The sequence below is a fragment of the Strix uralensis genome, chromosome 18 (assembly GCF_047716275.1).
Source record: "Strix uralensis isolate ZFMK-TIS-50842 chromosome 18, bStrUra1, whole genome shotgun sequence".
Classification (NCBI taxonomy): Eukaryota; Metazoa; Chordata; class Aves; order Strigiformes; family Strigidae; genus Strix; species Strix uralensis.
Genome location: NC_133989.1, coordinates 10456443 through 10476399, shown reverse-complemented (window position 1 = coordinate 10476399; position 19957 = coordinate 10456443). Strand labels below are relative to the sequence as shown.

General features: G+C 40.2%; 1 protein-coding gene across 12 annotated transcripts in view; it reads right to left on the bottom strand.

The window, feature by feature from the left end:
* The window catches only part of SULF2 (sulfatase 2), a 164227-nt gene that overhangs the window by 1200 nt on the left and 143070 nt on the right, over window positions 1-19957 (bottom strand). For 11 of the 12 annotated variants that reach the window (XM_074888625.1, XM_074888621.1, XM_074888626.1 and 8 more), the window contains 10 exons: window positions 16791-16998; window positions 10260-10503; window positions 8328-8424; window positions 6537-6631; window positions 3937-3996; window positions 3335-3504; window positions 2698-2840; window positions 2388-2511; window positions 1019-1049; window positions 695-751 (listed from right to left, as the gene is read on the bottom strand). In XM_074888625.1, coding sequence (XP_074744726.1) covers window positions 695-751; window positions 1019-1049; window positions 2388-2511; window positions 2698-2840; window positions 3335-3504; window positions 3937-3996; window positions 6537-6631; window positions 8328-8424; window positions 10260-10503; window positions 16791-16998 — 1229 coding nt within the window. The remainder of the gene's footprint in view (window positions 1-694; window positions 752-1018; window positions 1050-2387; window positions 2512-2697; window positions 2841-3334; window positions 3505-3936; window positions 3997-6536; window positions 6632-8327; window positions 8425-10259; window positions 10504-16790; window positions 16999-19957) is intronic. The other variant, XM_074888619.1, reaches the window with a different exon arrangement.

Genomic DNA, 19957 nt, shown 5'->3' with positions numbered 1-19957 from the left:
ATTCAGAGAAAGGAACTGGCATGGCAAAAGGTAATGATTTTTCATGTCTTAAGTTTGTATCTCGGCTCTGGCAAGTTGAGAACTGAGTATCATCATCAAGTTTTAAAGGGCAGTTAAGTAAGCAAAAAGCAAAAAGCAATCTTAGATTTTAGTATAATGTCAGAATAAACCAAAATGTACAGAACTGTCTTGTAGTCTACTTCTGTCCTAACTTGCTTTTTTAGCTCACAACATGAGGCTGTGGTTGGATAAATAGCAAGAAAATACATGATACTCTATACTCTTGAGAAATTACAATCCACTTTGTTATTTCTGGATGGTGTGTGACACCACTAGGTAGCTGCTACAAGTTTAAATTTAGACAAACCCACTATAATGGTCTCTAATTTTTAATGGCAGTTGGCCATAATTGTTTTCTTCAACTAAGCATCCACACTTTTGCTCAAGTTTGAAACTCTCTTGACCTTAATGCTCCTAGATTCCCAGAAAACATGCACCAAGAGGTTCTGCACAGCAGTAGTTTTCTGTAATGATGGCAGTATCATATTTCTTGCATAATTTAAAGAACTTCCCCCTTAAGCATTGCATGAGAATAGATGATGATGTTGGAAAAGGTGCTGCATGCAAATAGAGAAGTGAAGGAAAGGAAGGTGAGTAAAAGCTAAATGCTTTCTGTGAACTGCTCCCAACTCACAGTGACTTGGCAGATGATGGTCTCTTCACATCTGGCCACTTTCGACGCTGAAACTGCCTAATTTTCAAGCAGCAAAAGGAGAAAAAAGTTAACCATCACCAAGAAAACCACCAGCACTACAGTCTGAAAATGAGGAGGGAGAAGTTTAGCCTGAATTTTGACTGCAAAGATTAGGACATGCTGTAACATTGAAACAGAAATAGCTCCAGTGTTTCAAAGTAACTGGGATAGACAGAGCTTGGAAATGCCCAATCCCACACTCCTAACTCCTTGAACCTGAAGGTGATACTTAAGAATAATAATTTAACTTTTTTTAAAATGTACCTGTACTGCTCGTAGCTTCCATCTTTAAGTCCTAGATGAGAAAAAATTAACAATGTTACTAACCATTGCCTGCAACAGAATAAGGTATCAGGTAAAGCACAATTTTAGAATTAACAGATTAACATGTATTGCCATGATAAATGTTTTCATACGTGTTAACTAGAGCTGTTATTTTTGTATTTAATTCCTTATTCTGGGTAAAATAGGTTGTAAATTGCAATAGATATCTTTTACAGAAAAGTTTCAATGTACTTTAGCAGTGTATTTAAATGCCAAAACCTGTTGATTTCAAAATGTACAGCTCTGAATGAGTAAGACCCGAGATAATATTTCAGGCTTTGGTGGGCTCAGGTAGATAATAGTATTTTTGGGGTGGGGGTCTTCAAGCTCTAAAGGCTATGATTTTTTTTAAAAAATAGCATTTCTTATGTCAACTTAATAGTACTAAAGGGTATAGAAATGCAATTTAAAAACAAATACAAGTATCTGTGCCTTTTGGTTTGCCATCATCATTAACCACAAAAAAAAAAAAAAAAAAATCACAAGCAGTATAAAAACCAGATCCATTGAATAGACCCAGAGAAAATTTAAGGGATAGGAAAGGATGAAACTAACATAGAACAAGAGTAAAAGCTGATTTTTGCTTTTTGGAATTTAAATCCATAGTTATAAAAGCACATCTGTTAGTAGCATAATGCAACCCTTCTTAGACTTGTTATTTCACAGCTACCTTGCAGTAACACAGGTAGGGGAAAACTGATCAGCTTAAGCACCAGTGTCCTTTTCCAGTTAAAGTTATTTTTAAGCCAGTTTACCACAAGGCTGCATGCACTGTGTTGTCTTTAGAAACACTTTAAAATTGAGCCTTCAGTTGGAATGCTGAAACTCAACTGCCAAACCAGTTGCCCAGAGGGGTTGTGCAGTCTTCATCCTTGGAGGTTTTAAGATGGGACTGGGTGAAGCCCCCAGTAACCTGGTGTGACCTCCGAGCTGCCCCTGCGTTAGGCTGCGGCTTGGACTAGCTGAACTCCAGCAGTCCCTTCCAACTTGAGTTGTCCTATAGGTCTGTGAACCTGGAAGTGGCTATTGGGGTATTCTTTCCCTCTTTCATCAGTTTTGTTCCTTCCTCACCTCCTTCCCCTGCATCTCAGCAATACCCCTCACTATACTATTTAAGCACCATTCATTTAAGAAACACTACGTAACTTGAACAAATACAAAAATGGGAGCACGCAGCCATCTGCTGCAGCAGGACATAACTCATATAAACAAACACTAAAATTCTTTTGATTGATAGAAGTTTCATAATGGTAAGAGCGAGCCCCATTTCCTTTGGGGAGTGTTTGAGTGTAACAGGGGAAGCACTTACCCAGATCCATGTTCCTGGTTCTTGGGTTGCACTGCTTATACCCTTTGCAGCTTCTCAGTTCCATGAGCTGGACGTGCAGTTGATTGAGAACATCTCTGTCTAGTGTATTCACTGCATTAATTAGCTGCAATAAACAGGGATTCTTGTTAGTAACTATTGCTCTGTAGTTTGGTAACTTTCACATATGGAATCCATGTGGTTTATTTGTAACAGGAAAGATGCCAAACCATACTGCACCTCCTGCACCATTTCAAATTATCATCAATAAGGAATGATGATGTCTTTCTAGAGCTGTTCTCTGATCAGGTACCTGATATGGATCAGTATTGAGATCAAAATACTCCAAAAATCCAGTAGCAAATTCACAAAAGAGGAAGTTGTGAGTCTCGTTGATTGTCCTCAAACACCAGTATGTGTTGTTGTTGGCACTGGTACAGGCACAGAAAGGGCCCACTGCAAATTGAAAAGTGATAAAGACATAAGCTACATGCTGCTGGCTTTAGGCACTGTTAATTACTTTTTGTTTATGGTATTGCTTTATTCATAGCCAGTTACTCTCTCATGCCTGGGCTCTAAAGCAGAGAATGCCTTCCAGCATCAGCTGCTTGTTCTACACACACGTAACCCACGTGACGTGGCTAACTTACAACATCTTGGCTAGCTGCTTTCCCCATCTCTGGTTGGGAAACATTCCAGATGTGTGGTATCTCACTAATTGTACAGTACACAGTATCTGAGGTTTTTATTTGCAGTTGTTGTTTGGTTTAAACTCCTTTGCCTTTTGTGCAAGAATAATGCCAACACTGAAACACAGATTACTTAGTCTGAGGAAGGCTGTGTAGCTTTGGCTACGTAACTAATGCTATTGATAACTTGTAGTAACCCAGCATCCTGGCCCAGCCTAGCCAGTGCACGCCTACCTCTTACTTAGTTTAAAGTGTCCTTACGTGTCCACAGGGGAGCAGTTTGCCAGTGCTGGTTGTCATGGGTGAAGCAGGTCAGACCAGGCATGCTGCACGTGTCATTATTTTTTATTCTCTTAAGCAGTTTGCGCAGTTTCTTCTTTCGTCTTTGCTCCCGAAGCAGCCAGAGCCTGTCTTTCTCCTGTAGGGCTTTCCTGCACACACAAAACATTAGGGTCATGCAGACTCTGTTATACTTGAGCACACCTAAAAAAATTGAAGCAGCTAATAAAATAAGCTGCTTTGAGGGAAAGAAAGAACCGGTATTTTTTAATCAAATGGCTTCTCTTCCAAATAGCTCTGGATGACTCTGCAATTCAATGGCACTAAAAAAAAAAAAAAAAAGCCAAAGGAGCTTTCGGCTTGTCTGAAGTTTGTGATGTGACATTTCCCAGACCAGGAACCTTATCTCAGAATTTATAAGCATTTCAACATGGGCTTTAGTGCCTTGCCCAGGTGTGTCTGTGTGTTTATTCTTTTTAATACAGGACAAATAAAATACTTCTGCTTAGTTTGTCACTGGTGTGCATGGACCAAATGTTAGTGTCTTTGCATTTCTTCTTTCAAAGGAACAGGCCTTCACTTACTTGAAAGGATGAAGACTAGATCCCTTGTGCCTCAGTTTGCTTTTGTGTTTTGAATGGTAACTGGAAAATAAAAACAGCATTGTTGATGAACAACGGAAAGACAATTGCGCCATTCATACCACACTATCATATTGGATTTGAAGCAGATTTAATGCAGTGTTGCTTCCCCTTTCAATTTATTCATGTATGTGATGAATACAAAGCAGCCTTGCTAGACTGGGTCAGGCACTGAGCCTTGTGCCTTTCTTTCCTTAGCTCATCTGAGCACAGTGACAGGGGGTGCTCTAACACTGTATTGCAGTACGTAGCCATGCATTCCAGCTACAATTTTCAATTCTAGTTGTCACTCGTTCTTGTTTCCCTACACAGGGCAGATAAAATCGATAGACTTAATTCAATTACAACATTTCTTCAACTCAATACTCACTAATTTATTCAGATGATGACAAGCTCATACCACCTTTCTGTCATTTTCCTTCTCAATGAAAGAATTTAAATGCCAATTGTATGTTGTAGGGTTGGTTTTCTTCCTTCTGTTGTTACCAGCTAGAGTTTCAGGAAAACTTTAACAAGATGCAGGGAACTGTCCCAGCAACAGCAGTGTCTAATATAGTCTGAGATAGGGAGGGTGTAAGCAGACATACACATCCTAGCAGGGTGGCTCTACTGGTCTGGCTCTGTGCCCAGAAACTCTTACAGGTAAGATTTTGCAGATATTTCCTTTCTGTGTAGTTTGCAAAATTAAAAAAAAAGACAAAACAGCATTAGTCAGTAGCAATATTTTCTGTCTTCAGCAAAGACAAACTAAGTTCAATAAATGTTACATCAAAATTCAGTTGTCAGACTAAAATTCCCTTTAAAACAAAACAACTCTTAAATTATTAATCCTACTTGGAACTGTATAAAATATAATCCTTACAGCAAATTAACAAAATAAGATTATTAAAGAACTATCTATCTTCAGTTAATTTTTTTATCTTGCACAGACACTGGGTATTTCATTAACTAATCCTAAATGCTAAATTCTAATTCAATGCCATTCTGCAAACAAACATATGTAACTCAGATTATTAGCTTCATTTATTTCAGTGGGATTATTAATCTTAATACTGCTATGTACAAATATAAGTGCTTCCTATATTGGGCCTGAAAAATGTAATATTCTTTACGTTCACTATGAAACATTCATTATAAATATAACTTCATCTTTACAGTATATATTCAATAAACTCCATTAACATCAGTTTTGAAAACAGTGCATTATATGACAATATAAACTTTTTGGGGATTTGCCATTTAGAATTACACTGATTTAATTTTAAACACTTTTTGCCATGGGTTCCATGGATGGGTTGGCATAACCCAAGCCACTGATGTTCTCTATGTTTTAGGGATCTGTTGCAGAATTCACATAGGCCACAAGGACTATGTACCTCATGTCTGTAAAGCGGGGTGTGTTGCACCCCCAAGGGTTTAAGTGTTATGCTCAAACACTCATTCTGTTATACCAGTGAGACAGAGAAGTATCATGCCTCTCTCGCAGAGGCTACTTAGTTAAAGCTGCTTTAGCCACAGGTGACAGAACAGCTGCTTTGTGGTTTTGAGTCCATTCAAGTACAGCTCTTTCTGTGATACCCACACCACCACTGCTGCCACCATGGCTGCTGTACTGGTGACACCTGGCTTGCAGCAGCCTCAGAGACTGCTCTGTGATCACTATGATGAGGAACAGCTGCTCCTGGTTTCTTTCTGAACAGCCTTCTCAGGGGCAAATTCTATTTGGGTTAACATTTGATTTGGAAAGATTTTCTGCTGTGCTTATTTGCAGAGCAAAAGCTTGCTTGCTCCCCCTTCTTGCTTGAACCATCTTTCCATGGGCTGATCCTACAGCCATTTGGCAAATATTCAGCTCTATGAGAAACCAACTATGCAGAGACCTTCATGCATAATCATTATTTTAATATTGCCTGGTGCACTTAAAATTCACAAATCATCTGCACTAGGGACAAAAAGATCTTGTGCACTAAGTCAGTGGTGGTTACACAAATACAGTAACTCTGTACCAACTGTTAAATTCCTGCTTCTGCCACCTGGCATAGCTGCTGAATAGTGCAGTGATTGTGTCCTATGAGATAATGCATCCAGCTTGAAAAAATTCAACTGGAAGAAATTCTGTCATCTCCCCACCCTATTATTCCATATGCTTTACACACTATTCTTTTTAAAACAGATTTGTGTAACACTGCACCATATTGACAGTTTGCCCGTGTGGAAATCAAGTTTTCAGAAAAAGCATGCTGCTTAAAATATTAATCTCTGGTATCTAATAGCAGCATCTTCAGCACAAGAGCATAACTAACTGGTTACAAGACATGTTACACATCCTGTTACATCATCACCGCTTGACACAGAGGTAATTAAACTCCAGCCTGGCAGAAGGTGGGTCTTGTACCTCTGCAGTGGTCCAACTCCCCCAGAAGGTGTTACACAGGAGTACAGTAAGTAGGCAACCACTTAACAAAACAGATCCTGATCTCTGCTGGGAAGACACCCATCAGCTACACACTACAAATAATTACTCTGAAATACACAAGAAATACCTTATCTTGTTACAATCACACTCTTCAGGTCGTTTCTTCTTCAGATGACCTCTCACCTCCCTCAGGTTTTTTATTTTATTTTGCAAAGTTTCAATCTAAAAAACAGTAAAGATACAGGTTAAAAGAAATACAGCAGGATTTAGTCTTACTCTAACCTTCTCAAACCCATTCTACTGTCACCACCAAATGCGTCCTTTTCACCACCTCCCATGACTCTCACCACTAACCAGCATTTTCAGATTCTCCACCCTTCCAAAAGGAAACTACAGCAGGAGGAAGCCTCGCTGGTGCAGTTCACCTGGGGGAATGGGAGGGCACACAGCCTCAGGTAGACAACCACTGGTTTCACTGGGGATTTTCCTCTTGTGCTCTACAGCACATTTGCAAGGGGAGAAAGGTTACATGAAGGAAAGTGAAGCCCTTAAATTTCAACCTGTTATGAACCCGAGAAGGGGATGGGGAGGGAGTGCTCTCAAGTCCCCTTTTCAGAGCTTCTGAAAATGAAAAGCAGCAAGGCTCCGTCATTTCGCATGGCAGTTTTTAGCAACATCTGGCCACACTGGATATGGAGTAGCAGTTAATTGTGCCACCCACACAGTTTATTTTTATCTGCCTGGGTTTTTTTTTTCAGTAAATGAAGCTTGTGTTTTAGTTCAGCCTAGCTCACACACAGCACGGCCCAGTTCCACTCCAATGGGTGTTACAGGCTTCTACCTTGGTTCTTTACACAGCAGAAAAAACAGTCATCCAGTGTGAACAACAAAGCCACTGCAAAACTACCATTAGACATCAGTGACTGTAAGTCTAGTGGAAGCACATGGCTGCTGAAGCACAGACAGGACAATGTTCAAGAAAAACACACAAAGAATCCAGCCCTGTGAGCCTAAATCAGGAACACAACAGAAGTGAGCTCTTGTCTTCTTTGGCACTCCATCTAGCCTACATTTTCTGAAGAAAAAAGAATTGGAAGAGTATGGTGATACTGAAATTGCCCTTTTTTAAACTTAGCAGAGCTAGTAAGTTTTTCAGTATCTATCTGCCTTGCTACATGTCAATCCGTGCCGTAAAAGGGAGCCAACATGTTCTCACACAGGACTGTGCTGTGAATTCCTGTCATTTGGTAAGAGATTACAGGACATCCTTTACGCTTCTCTTCGGCATTTGTTCCACCATTAACTGGTCCTTAGAAGACTGCCTCTTTCATATACAACATGTGTGAAGGGTCTGAACTTATATTCTTCAATATTAGTGATAAAAATGTCAGATTAAGTTTTATAGGCAAATTATCTCCAGATTCTTCAGATACACAAGCCTAAGGAAAATGAAATCAATTCCACAGTGCAAGGGTTAAACATAAGTAAGCAAAATAAATAATTCTAGAAGCACAGAAACTAATGAAGCTCACTTTTCCTTGGGCTTATGTTTGAGTTGAAGGCCTCTTTTTGAGAGGTACATTGGGGTGCAGGGCCAGTAAGATGTGAAAAAGGTCCAGATGAAATATTTCCCAGGATGGGGACACTTAGAAGTTTCTCATTTATCTCATAAGGCTTACAACATTTCTCAGCTGTCCCTTCAGTTGGCAATTCTCTCCTCCACTCAGCATCTTGTCTTCACAAACTTGTAATAACTTAATTATCTCTGAAATCAGCCAGCAAGTTCAAAAGGTTCCAGGCAGCGACAAAGATGCCCAGTGGCAGACAGACACAAACACAGTCAGCATGATCCCATCAGCCCACAGAAAACCATGTGAAAAACACACACTGAAAATGCGTGACTGGTAACATCACTGACCTCGTGGTCAATATGAAGTTTATGGTCCTTCCAAGCTTGCAGTGACCTGTACAGATCTGTGTCACACTGAACAGTATCATTCTCCAGGATATAGCACCTTGGCATGGAAAAGCAAACAACACTTATTATAGTGGATACACACACACAGAGCAACACAAACAGCTGGTTTTAATAACACAGCTCCAGGACAGATGAGAAGCCAGATTGGAAATGACATGCAGAATTCAAAAAAACAATGTTAATTCAAGAGAATAAGAGTGTGCTATGAGCCAGGAAAGAAGTTTGGGTTGAGTTGCCATGGAAATTATTCAGTAGAGAAATTCAAGGAGAATATTCCTATCAAGCAGAACCTGTTGACTGCTTAATTTCTGTATGTAAATTGTGCTGCCCAGAGTTCTTGCTTATTCATTAGGCTGTCTACATAAATAATCTCTACTAACTAGCAAGCACTGAAAATGTTAGTCAGAAGCAATTTCCCAATGCATAATTAAGTAATACAGGGGTAAGGGCAAGGATAAAGTACTTCTTTATAAGATGTATTACTACACCATAAAGAAGCTGGGGGGGGGGGGGGGGGGGGAATTCTGCTGTTTTCTACAAAATGGAAAAATTTTTTCCAAGATATCTCCCTGACTTCAAAGGCAAGATACCCTCTGACAATTAAGTGCTTACGTTTCATTAACTTCTAATGCAATCCAGTTTTAAAATTATTTCAAAAACGAACAAAAGCTTGACAGATTTACCTGAGAAGTTTATTAGGCAGTCAGCAAATACATCTAGTAATTTTTGATTGTTTGCTTACATTAAAGCTGAGTATTTTCAATACTCCTTTATTTTCTTTAAACTATCTCGTGCATGTTGTCCCATTGCCTTTTTTTCTCCAAGTGTTCCTGGGGACTCCTCATGCATTACACACAACCTTCTGACAGTTCCTTATACGGATTTGGGATTCACCGTAAGGCAGCAAAAATCCATTTAAGTTGTTCCAGAAGAAAAGCACAAATAGTGATTTATGGGTCCTGAACATTCATGAGAGCTGGGGTAAGAGGGCACAATTCTCTGATGTCAACCTAGCTACGTTTCCTCGTGTTAGCAAGTCCCTAACCGTGTAAAGAAGTCAAATGGAAACCTCAGATTTCAACAGCAGCTAACTGGCTCATGCATGTTTACATGAGCTAGTCATTAAACAATTTAAAGCATGTAATCAATAATGATTGCTGGATTTCCTGATAATTCACAAGCAGAAATGGTGACTAAACTGATTAAGTACAGTTGAAGATACATCATCAGTCCCTAGACTTGCACACTGTGGAAAAGATTTTTAGCTATTAGAGTGCCCAGATAATTCCCTCACCTCTCTCTCTCAATATGTTCCATTTCCCAATGCTCCTGGTCCATCCAACTTCATCCATAATATAGATTTTCCTTTTCTAGCACTGGCTACAGAGAGCTCCGAGAGGCTGCTTCCTCCCTTAGGACTGATTTGGCGTTTGAAATGCAAAGCAACCAATGACATGAAACTAGGTCATACTCCAATTAGAGCCTTTGGCCTTCAGCCAGGCCGGGTTACCCACTGCACACTGACATTTCCATGGGTAGAGCCTTTCCTGGTTTCACAGATGCACACACAACTGCTGCAAACAGGTGTGCTTGTCCTCACTGGAAACATGCACTGATCAGCAATTGCTGTCTCCAAAGTGCAGAAGACAGAAAAGCACTGCTGTAGTTCTCCAGTAGCTTCATGCCCCACCGCACATGACAAAACTAAAACAAAACCAAAAGCTGTTATACAGATGAGAGCAAGAATTTTAGTGAAGCTAGACTGGGTATCCAGAAGGGACACAATACGCTTCTCACAAGTGAACACGCTCATTTAGGTAAAGCAGCCACTTAAGCAGCAAAAGCCTTTAGAAATATACCCCATGCACTTACCTGTGAGTCACCTTTATTAGGTTAGGGGCTGTGTACTCTGCAAGGCCACCAGTGCCACTGTATTCCCCCATGTCTTTATCTTCCTCCTCACGAAGAACAGCCCTCTGCACCTTGTGCCGCTTGGTGATGTTTCTTGGTAAGACAGGTTGGTAGCCATCCTCTAAACCCAAGGTATAAACAGCTCCATCCAGCTCAACAGATACAGAACGGATCGAGCGATTCCGGACATAGCTTGGTTTGTATTCTGCATGGAAAAGGAAGTGAAAGGATTAAGAGAGGAAGAAACAGCATGTTACAATTTGGGCCTCTCTGCGGTTCTTGGGAGGAAAAAAACCAGCCCCTACTGTGACATTTGGAATTAACTGGATGACAAATGGTGTTTGCTGCAGCTGTCCTCTGAGCTGCTGCTTCATTGCCTGTTGCACGGATAAATGGATACCTCAGGGCATGAGAGAGGGGGCAGATACAATGCAGATGCACAAGGATGGCAGGGGAGAAAGAAAATAACATTTGTCCAATATCACTTTGAGAGCAAACACTCTGTGCTCTTCCCTAGAAGAGTCACTAGATGGCAGTAAGACCTTACAAACTAACCCTGCAGTTCACACAGGTCTTCGGTCACCCTTAGAGTTCTCTGTTTTCTGCGGTCACCGCACCATGCTCCACTGCCAGGATTCCCGCAACACTTCCCTGAAGTTATCCCAAGTATTCCCTGTGTTCAGCCTGAGCCTTTCCTCAATTCTATGCTCATTCTTCAAGTAAGATGCTTGATTTTTTTGGGAGGGATTAACATCTGAATCTGTACATTTATCCACATCTAATTCTTTTCTTTGCAATTACTTTCCTCATGCGCAGACCAGTCAGTGAGTTTCTACACAAAGCACTACCCCCTAGTGCTATGCACTCCCTTAGACTTTGCTTCTGCATTTGCAGCCTAAAGGCAAAATGAAACATTTGCTACAAATTGTCACTATGCAGCAAGATTCCCATTGATCTTTTCACCATTGCTGCTTTCCAAAGTTCTGTCCCAGCCCAAATCCCCAGAGCTCCTCTTCTGTTTGGTCTGGGATGGCACAAATGTACCCTAGCTAGAGAGTCTAAATCCATATCTAAACATCCCTACTGTACGGTGGGGTCCATCTCTGACCATATTTCCTGCTCACTGCCAATGGCTGCTGAGTTAATCATGAAACATAATCATGTCATTCCTTGAGAAAAAAGTACAGCTTAAGTACCACAGCCTCTCATCTCCTCCCTGCCCAGGGCCTGAGTCTTTGCTCTGTATATGAGGGTTGGAGTCATCCAAGACATTACTGCTCCTCCGGTCACCTCTCCCTTACACAGCGCTGAAACACCCAGCACATCTCACGAGATGGGACTTCCTTCTGCAATCTGGTAAGGGGAAAACTACAACCAATGTGCTAAATGAGAAGACCAATCTTTCTTGCAATCCCAAACTCCACAGAAAGGCCAACTTTCTCTATGGGAAAATCTCCCCAGCAAAACAAGCAGGAAAAAAAAAAAAAAAAAGGAATGGGAGGTAGAACAACCAAAAGAAATATTCTTGTCAATTGGCATGCTTTGGCATTAACGCAGAGTGACTTTTTTCAAGAAGCCTTACATTAATTCCAAATGGATTGCAAGGTCTCAAAAGCCATTTTGCAGACTGTGGGAAGAGAAATAAACATCTCCTCCCACCTGAAACTGGTCCAAGCACTATATTCTTGTCAGCGCCACACACTGAAAGTAGAATACCAGCTGGATTGTCTGGCTTTGCACATTTTCCACCTGTGGCTCAAAGTTTATTGCTGATATTAAGCCAGGTGAGTCACTGCTGAAGGGAAAAAAAAAAACCCACCACCAAAAGACCAACCCTATTTCAGGCACCCATTCAGGAAATGTTTGACTAAATGAGAAGGAAACTCCCATCTTTTCAAGAAGTAGGAGGAAGTTCCAAAAAGCTACACCCTAACAATTATATTCAAAGTATAAACTCCCATTTCTTTAATTGTTCCCTCATTTCATCCTGTTAAGCTCAGCCAACTAACAATTTACCTTCCTTCCAAGTCTAATACACCAATCCAGCATGTTGGACCTCTGCAGATAGCTGCAGGGAACTGTCGTCTACACACGTCCCTGAAGAAGTAGAAGCCAGGAGTTACTCCTCCTTTGCGGCCAAACTAACCCAGCCTTACAGCGAACAAATTGGTCTGGAGTGAGACAGCTCATAAGGGACTACTTGTACCATTTTATCACAATGTGTGCTGACTCAGCACTGTGATTAGTACCAAACTCCACTCTTTTCAGAGGAGGTGGTTAAAATATTTCATAAGATCAATATCCATCTGTGCTGTGCTCTCCCACCTGAAAAGTGCACTGCAGGCATAAATACCAATGTCTAATTACTTATTAGCTGATCCTCCCCCAGGTTTAAGTTTTACTCTCCAATTCATTTACCTGTGTACACAACCCACAAACAAAGTAGATTTAATGCTGTTAAATATTGGGCCCAAAACACCTATACTCTCTTTTTCAAGTTAGTAAAAGTTTGGCTCTGGGAAGCAATATGAGTACCAGTGCCTCTTCTTCTCTGGTCTTACAGAAGCCAGCTGTCTTATAGATGGTACAGCTAAAAAAAGTTGCATCCTCAGAACTGGGTCTGGAAATGGAGTCTGAGAAATTTAAGCCTAAGAAAGCCAGCTATGTTTCAGAGCCCCACTCATCCAGCGCTGTCTTCCTGGACCACCTGACAAGCATCCTTGTCTTCGCTGGAGCCTGAAAGGAACTACACTGTTCTGGTCCAGACTTCCCCAGGCAGTCTAGAGACTCAAACACACCTGATTTTTTACAACTATCTTTTTGTAGCATCTCAGGTTTCAACACTGCCTAGCGAAAGCACGACCTACAGTATCCAGAAATATTATTCAGTTGAATAAAGCAAGGCAGTGTTGTATTACGGAACCATAAACTTCATATCTGACATAAACATGCCCAGCCTTTGGGTTTATATTTATCTGTCCCACCCTCAAGCATTATTCTTATTTTGCAGCCACAAAATCATGATTTAACACTGAGATCATCTGAAAACGATAGTTCTCTCAGGGACAACTGAGAAGACTGTAACCAACTATAACTACACTGTCTGGCATTTCCCCCAAAGCAGGAGCGTGACTGCTCAGTGGGAACACTGCAGAAGACAGAGAACTCTTGGTCTCCCCTGGTGACACTTACTCTGTGTAGGTATTTTGGATCTGATGTACTTTCCAGCATCACAATGACAACAGAATAAGCCAGTATGCAAGGATTCTGCTTCTACACATGCAATGAGAAAAATATCCACCACTAGCCTCAGGAATTCCTGCTTGACATTTCCCACTAGTGTCTATATATTTTCCAGAATTTTATAGAGAAGCAGCATTTTTTTCTGTAACACCAAAGTAAAATTAGGTACTTTGAAGTCAAATTTTTGAAAATATCTCAAGTGTCTAGAAATACGGATAAAGGTTTGGAGGTGCTTTTTCCTGGGCATTATGTACCTAGAGATTTCTAGAAATCTTATTTTGAATCTGAGTCCTTAGATAGTTCAAAGAGGAAAAACAACCCAACCTGAAAAACTTTCTTATATCCAGCTCCTCACAACTGCCATTAAAAATTATACTTCAAAACCACTATCTTTAAAGTAACTGATGTTCAAATTTGTTTTGGGTTTTGTTGGTTTTTTGTTTTCTAATAGCAAAGAAGGTCATATTGGACCAGCATTGAGACTATCTCAAAAGAAAAATGAATGACAAGAAAATTGGAATAAAAATGCACTAGCCCCTTTGTACACACTTCTGTTTGCTGTTTACAAATCTGTGGCCTATCATAATTTCTCTACATGCAGCTTAATAACTCCTTTAATCACATGCACTTGGTCATCACAGGAGGAGATCAAATCCACAGCAAGAGAAACATAATAGTCCACAACACAGACAAAGACTGTAAGAGCTCACTATTACTCTAAATTTTCTTTCTACTGCAAAGCTTTTGTTTTGCCTTTCTTGCAAAAATAAAAACATAGTAAAGAAAAGAAAGAGGACACAGAAATGCAAGCGTTCCTAACATCCAAACCCAGACACTCCAAATATTAATGCTATGTGTTTCTAGTATGCAAAAGCTCTGCAGGCAAGTTGTGTATTTGTACATGGACCAAATGGCATGTACATGAGACGACCCTGTTTTGCAACTGAATTTACTCAGTTTAGGAAACTGTTGCCTACTAAATGCCCTGGTACACCTGACAGTGGGGCTAGACCATGCCTACACTAGAAACTAATTATTTTATCAAAACATTTGGTGCTCCAGCCCCTCTGTCAGCAATTTAGTCTGGTCTTTTAGACCACGTGTTCTTACTACAAATTATTGGTTTTAACCTTTCTGAAAGACCAATTCTCATACCCCCGTCAGGGTTTGCAACACATTTGATGCACCCTGGAATCAGGACATCTAATTTAGTTTTCTGCAAATGACTGTGGATTAGAATCCATCAAAATTGCTCTCTGCAAATCCATCTCTATCGTGCATGATAGGAGAGAATGATCAGGGCGTTTTCTTCAGAGCTACACTACTGCTGTGAACCAAAACATTAATGTGGATGTGGCCCCAGTCCAGTTTGAAACTTCTATTTTCTATTTAGCTACTGTTCAGTCTGATGAAGAGCATTTACTGGCACTCAAGTAGATCTACAGTAGGATCCCATGCACTCATCAAATTGTGCGTAGCAGGCCCCAAAGATGCCCTCAGAACTATGCAAACCCAGGACAGACTGCACTTTATCTCAAGTCTCACAGAACAGGTCATAAAAATCCAAATATGTGAGCATCCAGGTCACCTCCTTACCATTCACAATCCCATGAGCCAGCTTTCTAGGTAAGCTGTTTAGAGAAACCTTGGGATGTTACCTTGACTTGTATTGCTTTGTGCTCATTTGTGTTCAGTGTGGGATTTATTAGGTAAGTGGATGTAAAAGAATAGCCAACACCAAATCAAAGAGTCTATGTCAATAGGTCCAAGCTAACCTCTTCCACTGTATGTCACAGCCTGGGTGTGGGCAGAGGGAAAACCAAAGCATTTGTGGAGTCAATTATTTTACTCAAGACACAAGCAATGGGAACATGATTGTCAAGATCCTATCTTACGCTGCTGAAGTTTATGCCTTATGGTTCAATGAGGCAAGTGAGCTGAAGAATAAAGTATAAACTCTGCCTCTTCTGAGCAGAACATAGGGAAAAACCCATCACTTTTGATTCCTCTGCTAGAGGGAGCAACCTCCACTTTTTTTCCTCAACCTCCTCCATACATAAACTAAAGGTAATTATACACTTAACCACCTTCTCTGGATGTTGTGAAAATTAGTTAATGCTTTGGAAGCATGACACTGATGAAAAGTACTTAAGTAAGTGTTAAGTATTATCAGATAGCATTATGTTGCCCTCACTTAAATTGTTTTCCTCTTCTCATATAAGTGCCTTCAATCTACTCCTGTTATTTAACCCCCCATGACTGAACTTTCTTCTCTGTGACTTCAAGAAGAAGAAGAAAAAAAAAAAAAAGAGAAGTTAATTGAACTGCAAGTTCTAGTTTTATTTAAAGATTATCTGCTGTGCCACATATTTAAACAGCAAGTATAGTTGAGTAATTTCATCCTGGAACCAATAATTTTTTTCAACTAAAAATTAGCTTAGTAGGTACTAATCAGCTTGCAAGGCAAATATAATGGGAGAAAATCAATTTAAACTCTCTGTTTGAAGCTTGTGCCAGGTCATTATACAGAAAGACTAATCTGCTAAATAATTAAGGCTCTGTATTTGTGGAGTGAGACGAAAGAAACATTACAAGTGAATAATAATTCTGTGCTGCCGTTTGCCTCTTTAATCTATAATTAGACTATATACTTCAAATATAGATGTTAGTCTGACTAAGGTTTAACAAAGAGCCAGTGAAATAGGCTTTCTGAAAAAGCACCTCATCTGTGCCAAGGAAACTAGAAACAGAGTCATCCCCTTTGGACGTGATCTCTGGTTAAAAGTCAGCCTTGTCTCTGCTGACTGAGCACAAGGAAAGGATGTTAGAAGCAAACAGCTTCTGTAACAACGCGCATGCATCCTTATTAAAAATAAATTACTGCAGTAACGGCTCCAAGCATTCCAGTACCTACTGAAAAATGGAGTATTTGCTGTAAAATACTGTTCATGTTTCATGGCCTACGTAACATGTGCTACTTGCCACTTCAGGGTGTGTACTGCACTTCCCTGTTTTGAAAGGCATAAATATAGGTCCCTATTTCGGATCAAAACACTCCTCTTCCTACAGACAGAGATATTTTCAAATCTGACTGTCCAATATGAGGCATGCTGTTTCACAATTAGATACACAGTAAAATATGCTGATAGAATTCAATGTCCATGAAAATCAGGACAATTACGTGTGCTAGTGAACGAACTCGTAACAGTTTTCTACAGCAGAGACAGAAGATACAGTGTGTTCGCTTACTTTTCTTGGAGAAAAGTTTCTTTCTTCGTCCAACATGGCTCAGCTTATATTCATTCTCCTCACAATTACAGTCTTCACTATTCCTGTTGTAATACTTGGGCAAAATATTGGAGGTGCCTTTGCTGTTGCCTGCAGCTGCCAAGTTCGCCATTCCCTTGCATTTGTGTAGCTTGAGCTTTCCACTGGCATCTTCCACACACTGCCATTTCTGGAAGAAAAATTTGGTCATTAAAACTCTGCCCCAACTGTGCTTTGTCTAATGGTCAGCTCCAGCGATCTATCAGAGATTCCTTGTTGTAGTAAACTAGGGCTCATCTATCACCTACTACTGAAACAGATTTTTCATAATATTCCATTTCCAGACAAAACAGGAACTCTTTGGAACACTCTTGCTTTTTTGGTTTTGTTTCTTGAAGGCAGAACAATGGAAATTTCTTAACAAAAATCAATACTACAGCTAAAAACATGGAGGCGACAAGTGACAACTTTCAGAAGCATAAGTGTGGCATCAACCAAGGATGTTCAAGCCTTATCCACAGGTTTGAAAAGAATCCTTGCCTACCAGCAAGTGTGTTTGTCAGGCTGGCAGGAGTCTATGCCACTAGTATGCCATTAAAACAGCACCAAGCTCCACGCCTGCATATAATCTAGCCCCATCCCATACTCTACAAGAAGGGAGAAAAAACTTTTCAATCTCCTTCTCTTTCCTAGTTCAAACGCCTGATGGTGGGATGATTTTATTCAAGTTGTGGATTCCTTTACTGCAAAGATCTGGTCTGAGCTGGTTATCTAGACTCATTCTACAGCTGAAGAGGAACAGTCACTTCCAGGGTATAATTCACATCATCCTAAAGCGGCCATATAAAAAGAGATAAGAAAAAGGATTGCCCTGCAGAAGTGCCTGTTTCACTTCCCTGACCTTTAAAAGGGTCGGTATGACTGGATCAGCCATGGAAGCCTAGTTAGATGAGTTTATCTCCATCTTGAGTGTTTCTCTTAATAGCTTTCCCATTCAACACCCTTGGGCTTGACTAGCAACGGTGAGCTGCACTGGATGCCTGTGAAGTGAGAATCTCCTCCCTCTTCCATTCAAACTAGGGAAAATCTCATCTCTAATCTCCAATTCCTTCTGTTACTCAAAACCTGAAGTAACTTGCTTATAGCTCCCTTTGTGCTGCTGTCACAGCTGTGCCAAGGGCAAGGGAGTTTAGCTGCCTTCAGTCTGGCATAGAAGTTTTACCCACTTCCCAGATACATCACAAAATAATTTCACCTACTCCTTTATTTACCAACACACCACTAGCTACAGAGCTAGGCTTTGAGGTATGTAAAAAAACCCTCACAGTAGCAGTTGCTAACTGCTTTAAACAGAATCTCTCGGAAACACTTCAGCTTTTTGCTGAGTCTTGAGAGGCACTCCTCTTTTTCCCTCTTACAAAATCCTAAGTCTGTGCCTCCAGGACTCACTGGAATATTGAGAATTTTCCAAATAAAAGAACAGAAGGAAAAACAGCAACAGCTCCCAAGTGAGATGACATTTTATAGCAGCCGCAGCTCTATGAGGGAGATTCAGTCACTTCAATTCCCACAGAGAGGTATGCCCAGGCTAGGACAACAAAGCCTACATTTTCCATTGAAATTCACTCCATTGTTTGCATGACAGCAGAGTAAGAAAACAGTATCACTGTGCTTTTATGATACAGAACTTAACAGGAGTCAGAAGTAAACTGGCCAGTTACAGTGGATTTATCTACGTTCACGGGAGATCCTCTCATTTAAAACAATCAGAGTTTTATGGTGTGTCCACTCATTTCCTCAGACAACTGGATGCCAAGTCTCCTGAGCTATAATTACTTCTTAGGTGCAGATATTGCGTCCAACCTCCTGTACAACCCAAACCTTGCACTGATGCAGATAAACCTGGCTTAACTTTCAGCACAAGGAATCACAGGAAATCAATGAAAGATACTGACAGCAAGACATCTGAAACAGACATCTTTGTAGGACTGTCTTCATCTGTAAAGCAGGATGCACTTACCTAGACGAGGTGTAGAACAAAAATAACTTTTGAAGAATAAATTGCCGAGTCTTAATTTTATTCTTATTTTTTATAAATGCCTAACACTAATTGATACACAGACTGAGGTGGAATCAGCAGTGGTTTCTTTTCACAATGAAAAAAAAAAAGTAAAAATATTTGTTGCTGTTTCCCATTTCAATTAACCTGAATCTTATTTTTGAAAAATATATGAACAAACTGCATTTTCTGCTCAGTAGAGCTCTATGCTGTAGGTGTCTGATACATGAAAAATGAAGATTCAACAGAGGGCAAGTTAAATGCCATGATGAGAACTACTGTAAATAAGTGCTCTGATGTGTGGCCCAAAAATATTTTTTCTCTATTTCTTTCATCTCCTGTCAAGAAAGTGATGCTCATTTTTCCCCTCCAGGTGAACTGGAAAAAATCCTTTAATTTTTGGTGCAGTTTAAATCCTTCCAAGGCAGGATGTATGCTACAGTGAAAACATCTTAAAGGCTTTGCTGGAAGGGCACATTGTATGCATTAACAGGCCCACTGCTGAATGACTGCAGTGCAGAACTACATAAATGACTTTAGAAGCAAACACTGAACATGGAGAGGGGGGATGGGGTGTGTGTGGAAGAAAAAAAAAAAAGAGAAAGTTTCAAGCTTTTTCTTCTTTTTTCCCAAAACAGATATTGGAATGTGTGTGAATGTGTCTGGGATTCAACAACTTATCCTTGGGTCCGCCTGTAGGTACAAATGTAAATTCCCTAGGTCAGTATCACAGCTGTATCAGTCACAGTCATTTCCACAGAATGCTTTCAAACTCAGAGAAAAAGGGCAGTAATTGCAAGGAAACTGTGAAAACACTTGCTTGACAGTCAAGAAGCTTTAAACATTGTGAATTCTGGCATTTTAAATTGGCTTTTAGTGCACGGCACACTATCATGCAGAAACCTGTGTCAAACCCTGGAAGCAACTAAAATATTTTATAAGAGGTAATCAGCTAAATAATTAAATCCCTACATGAAGAACTCCAGAGTGCCCCAGAGATACTTTGGCTCACAGGTACAAATGATAACCATCCAGCAGCAAAACATAATTACATATAAATAGTGGATTAACTCAACCAGTCAAGAAAACA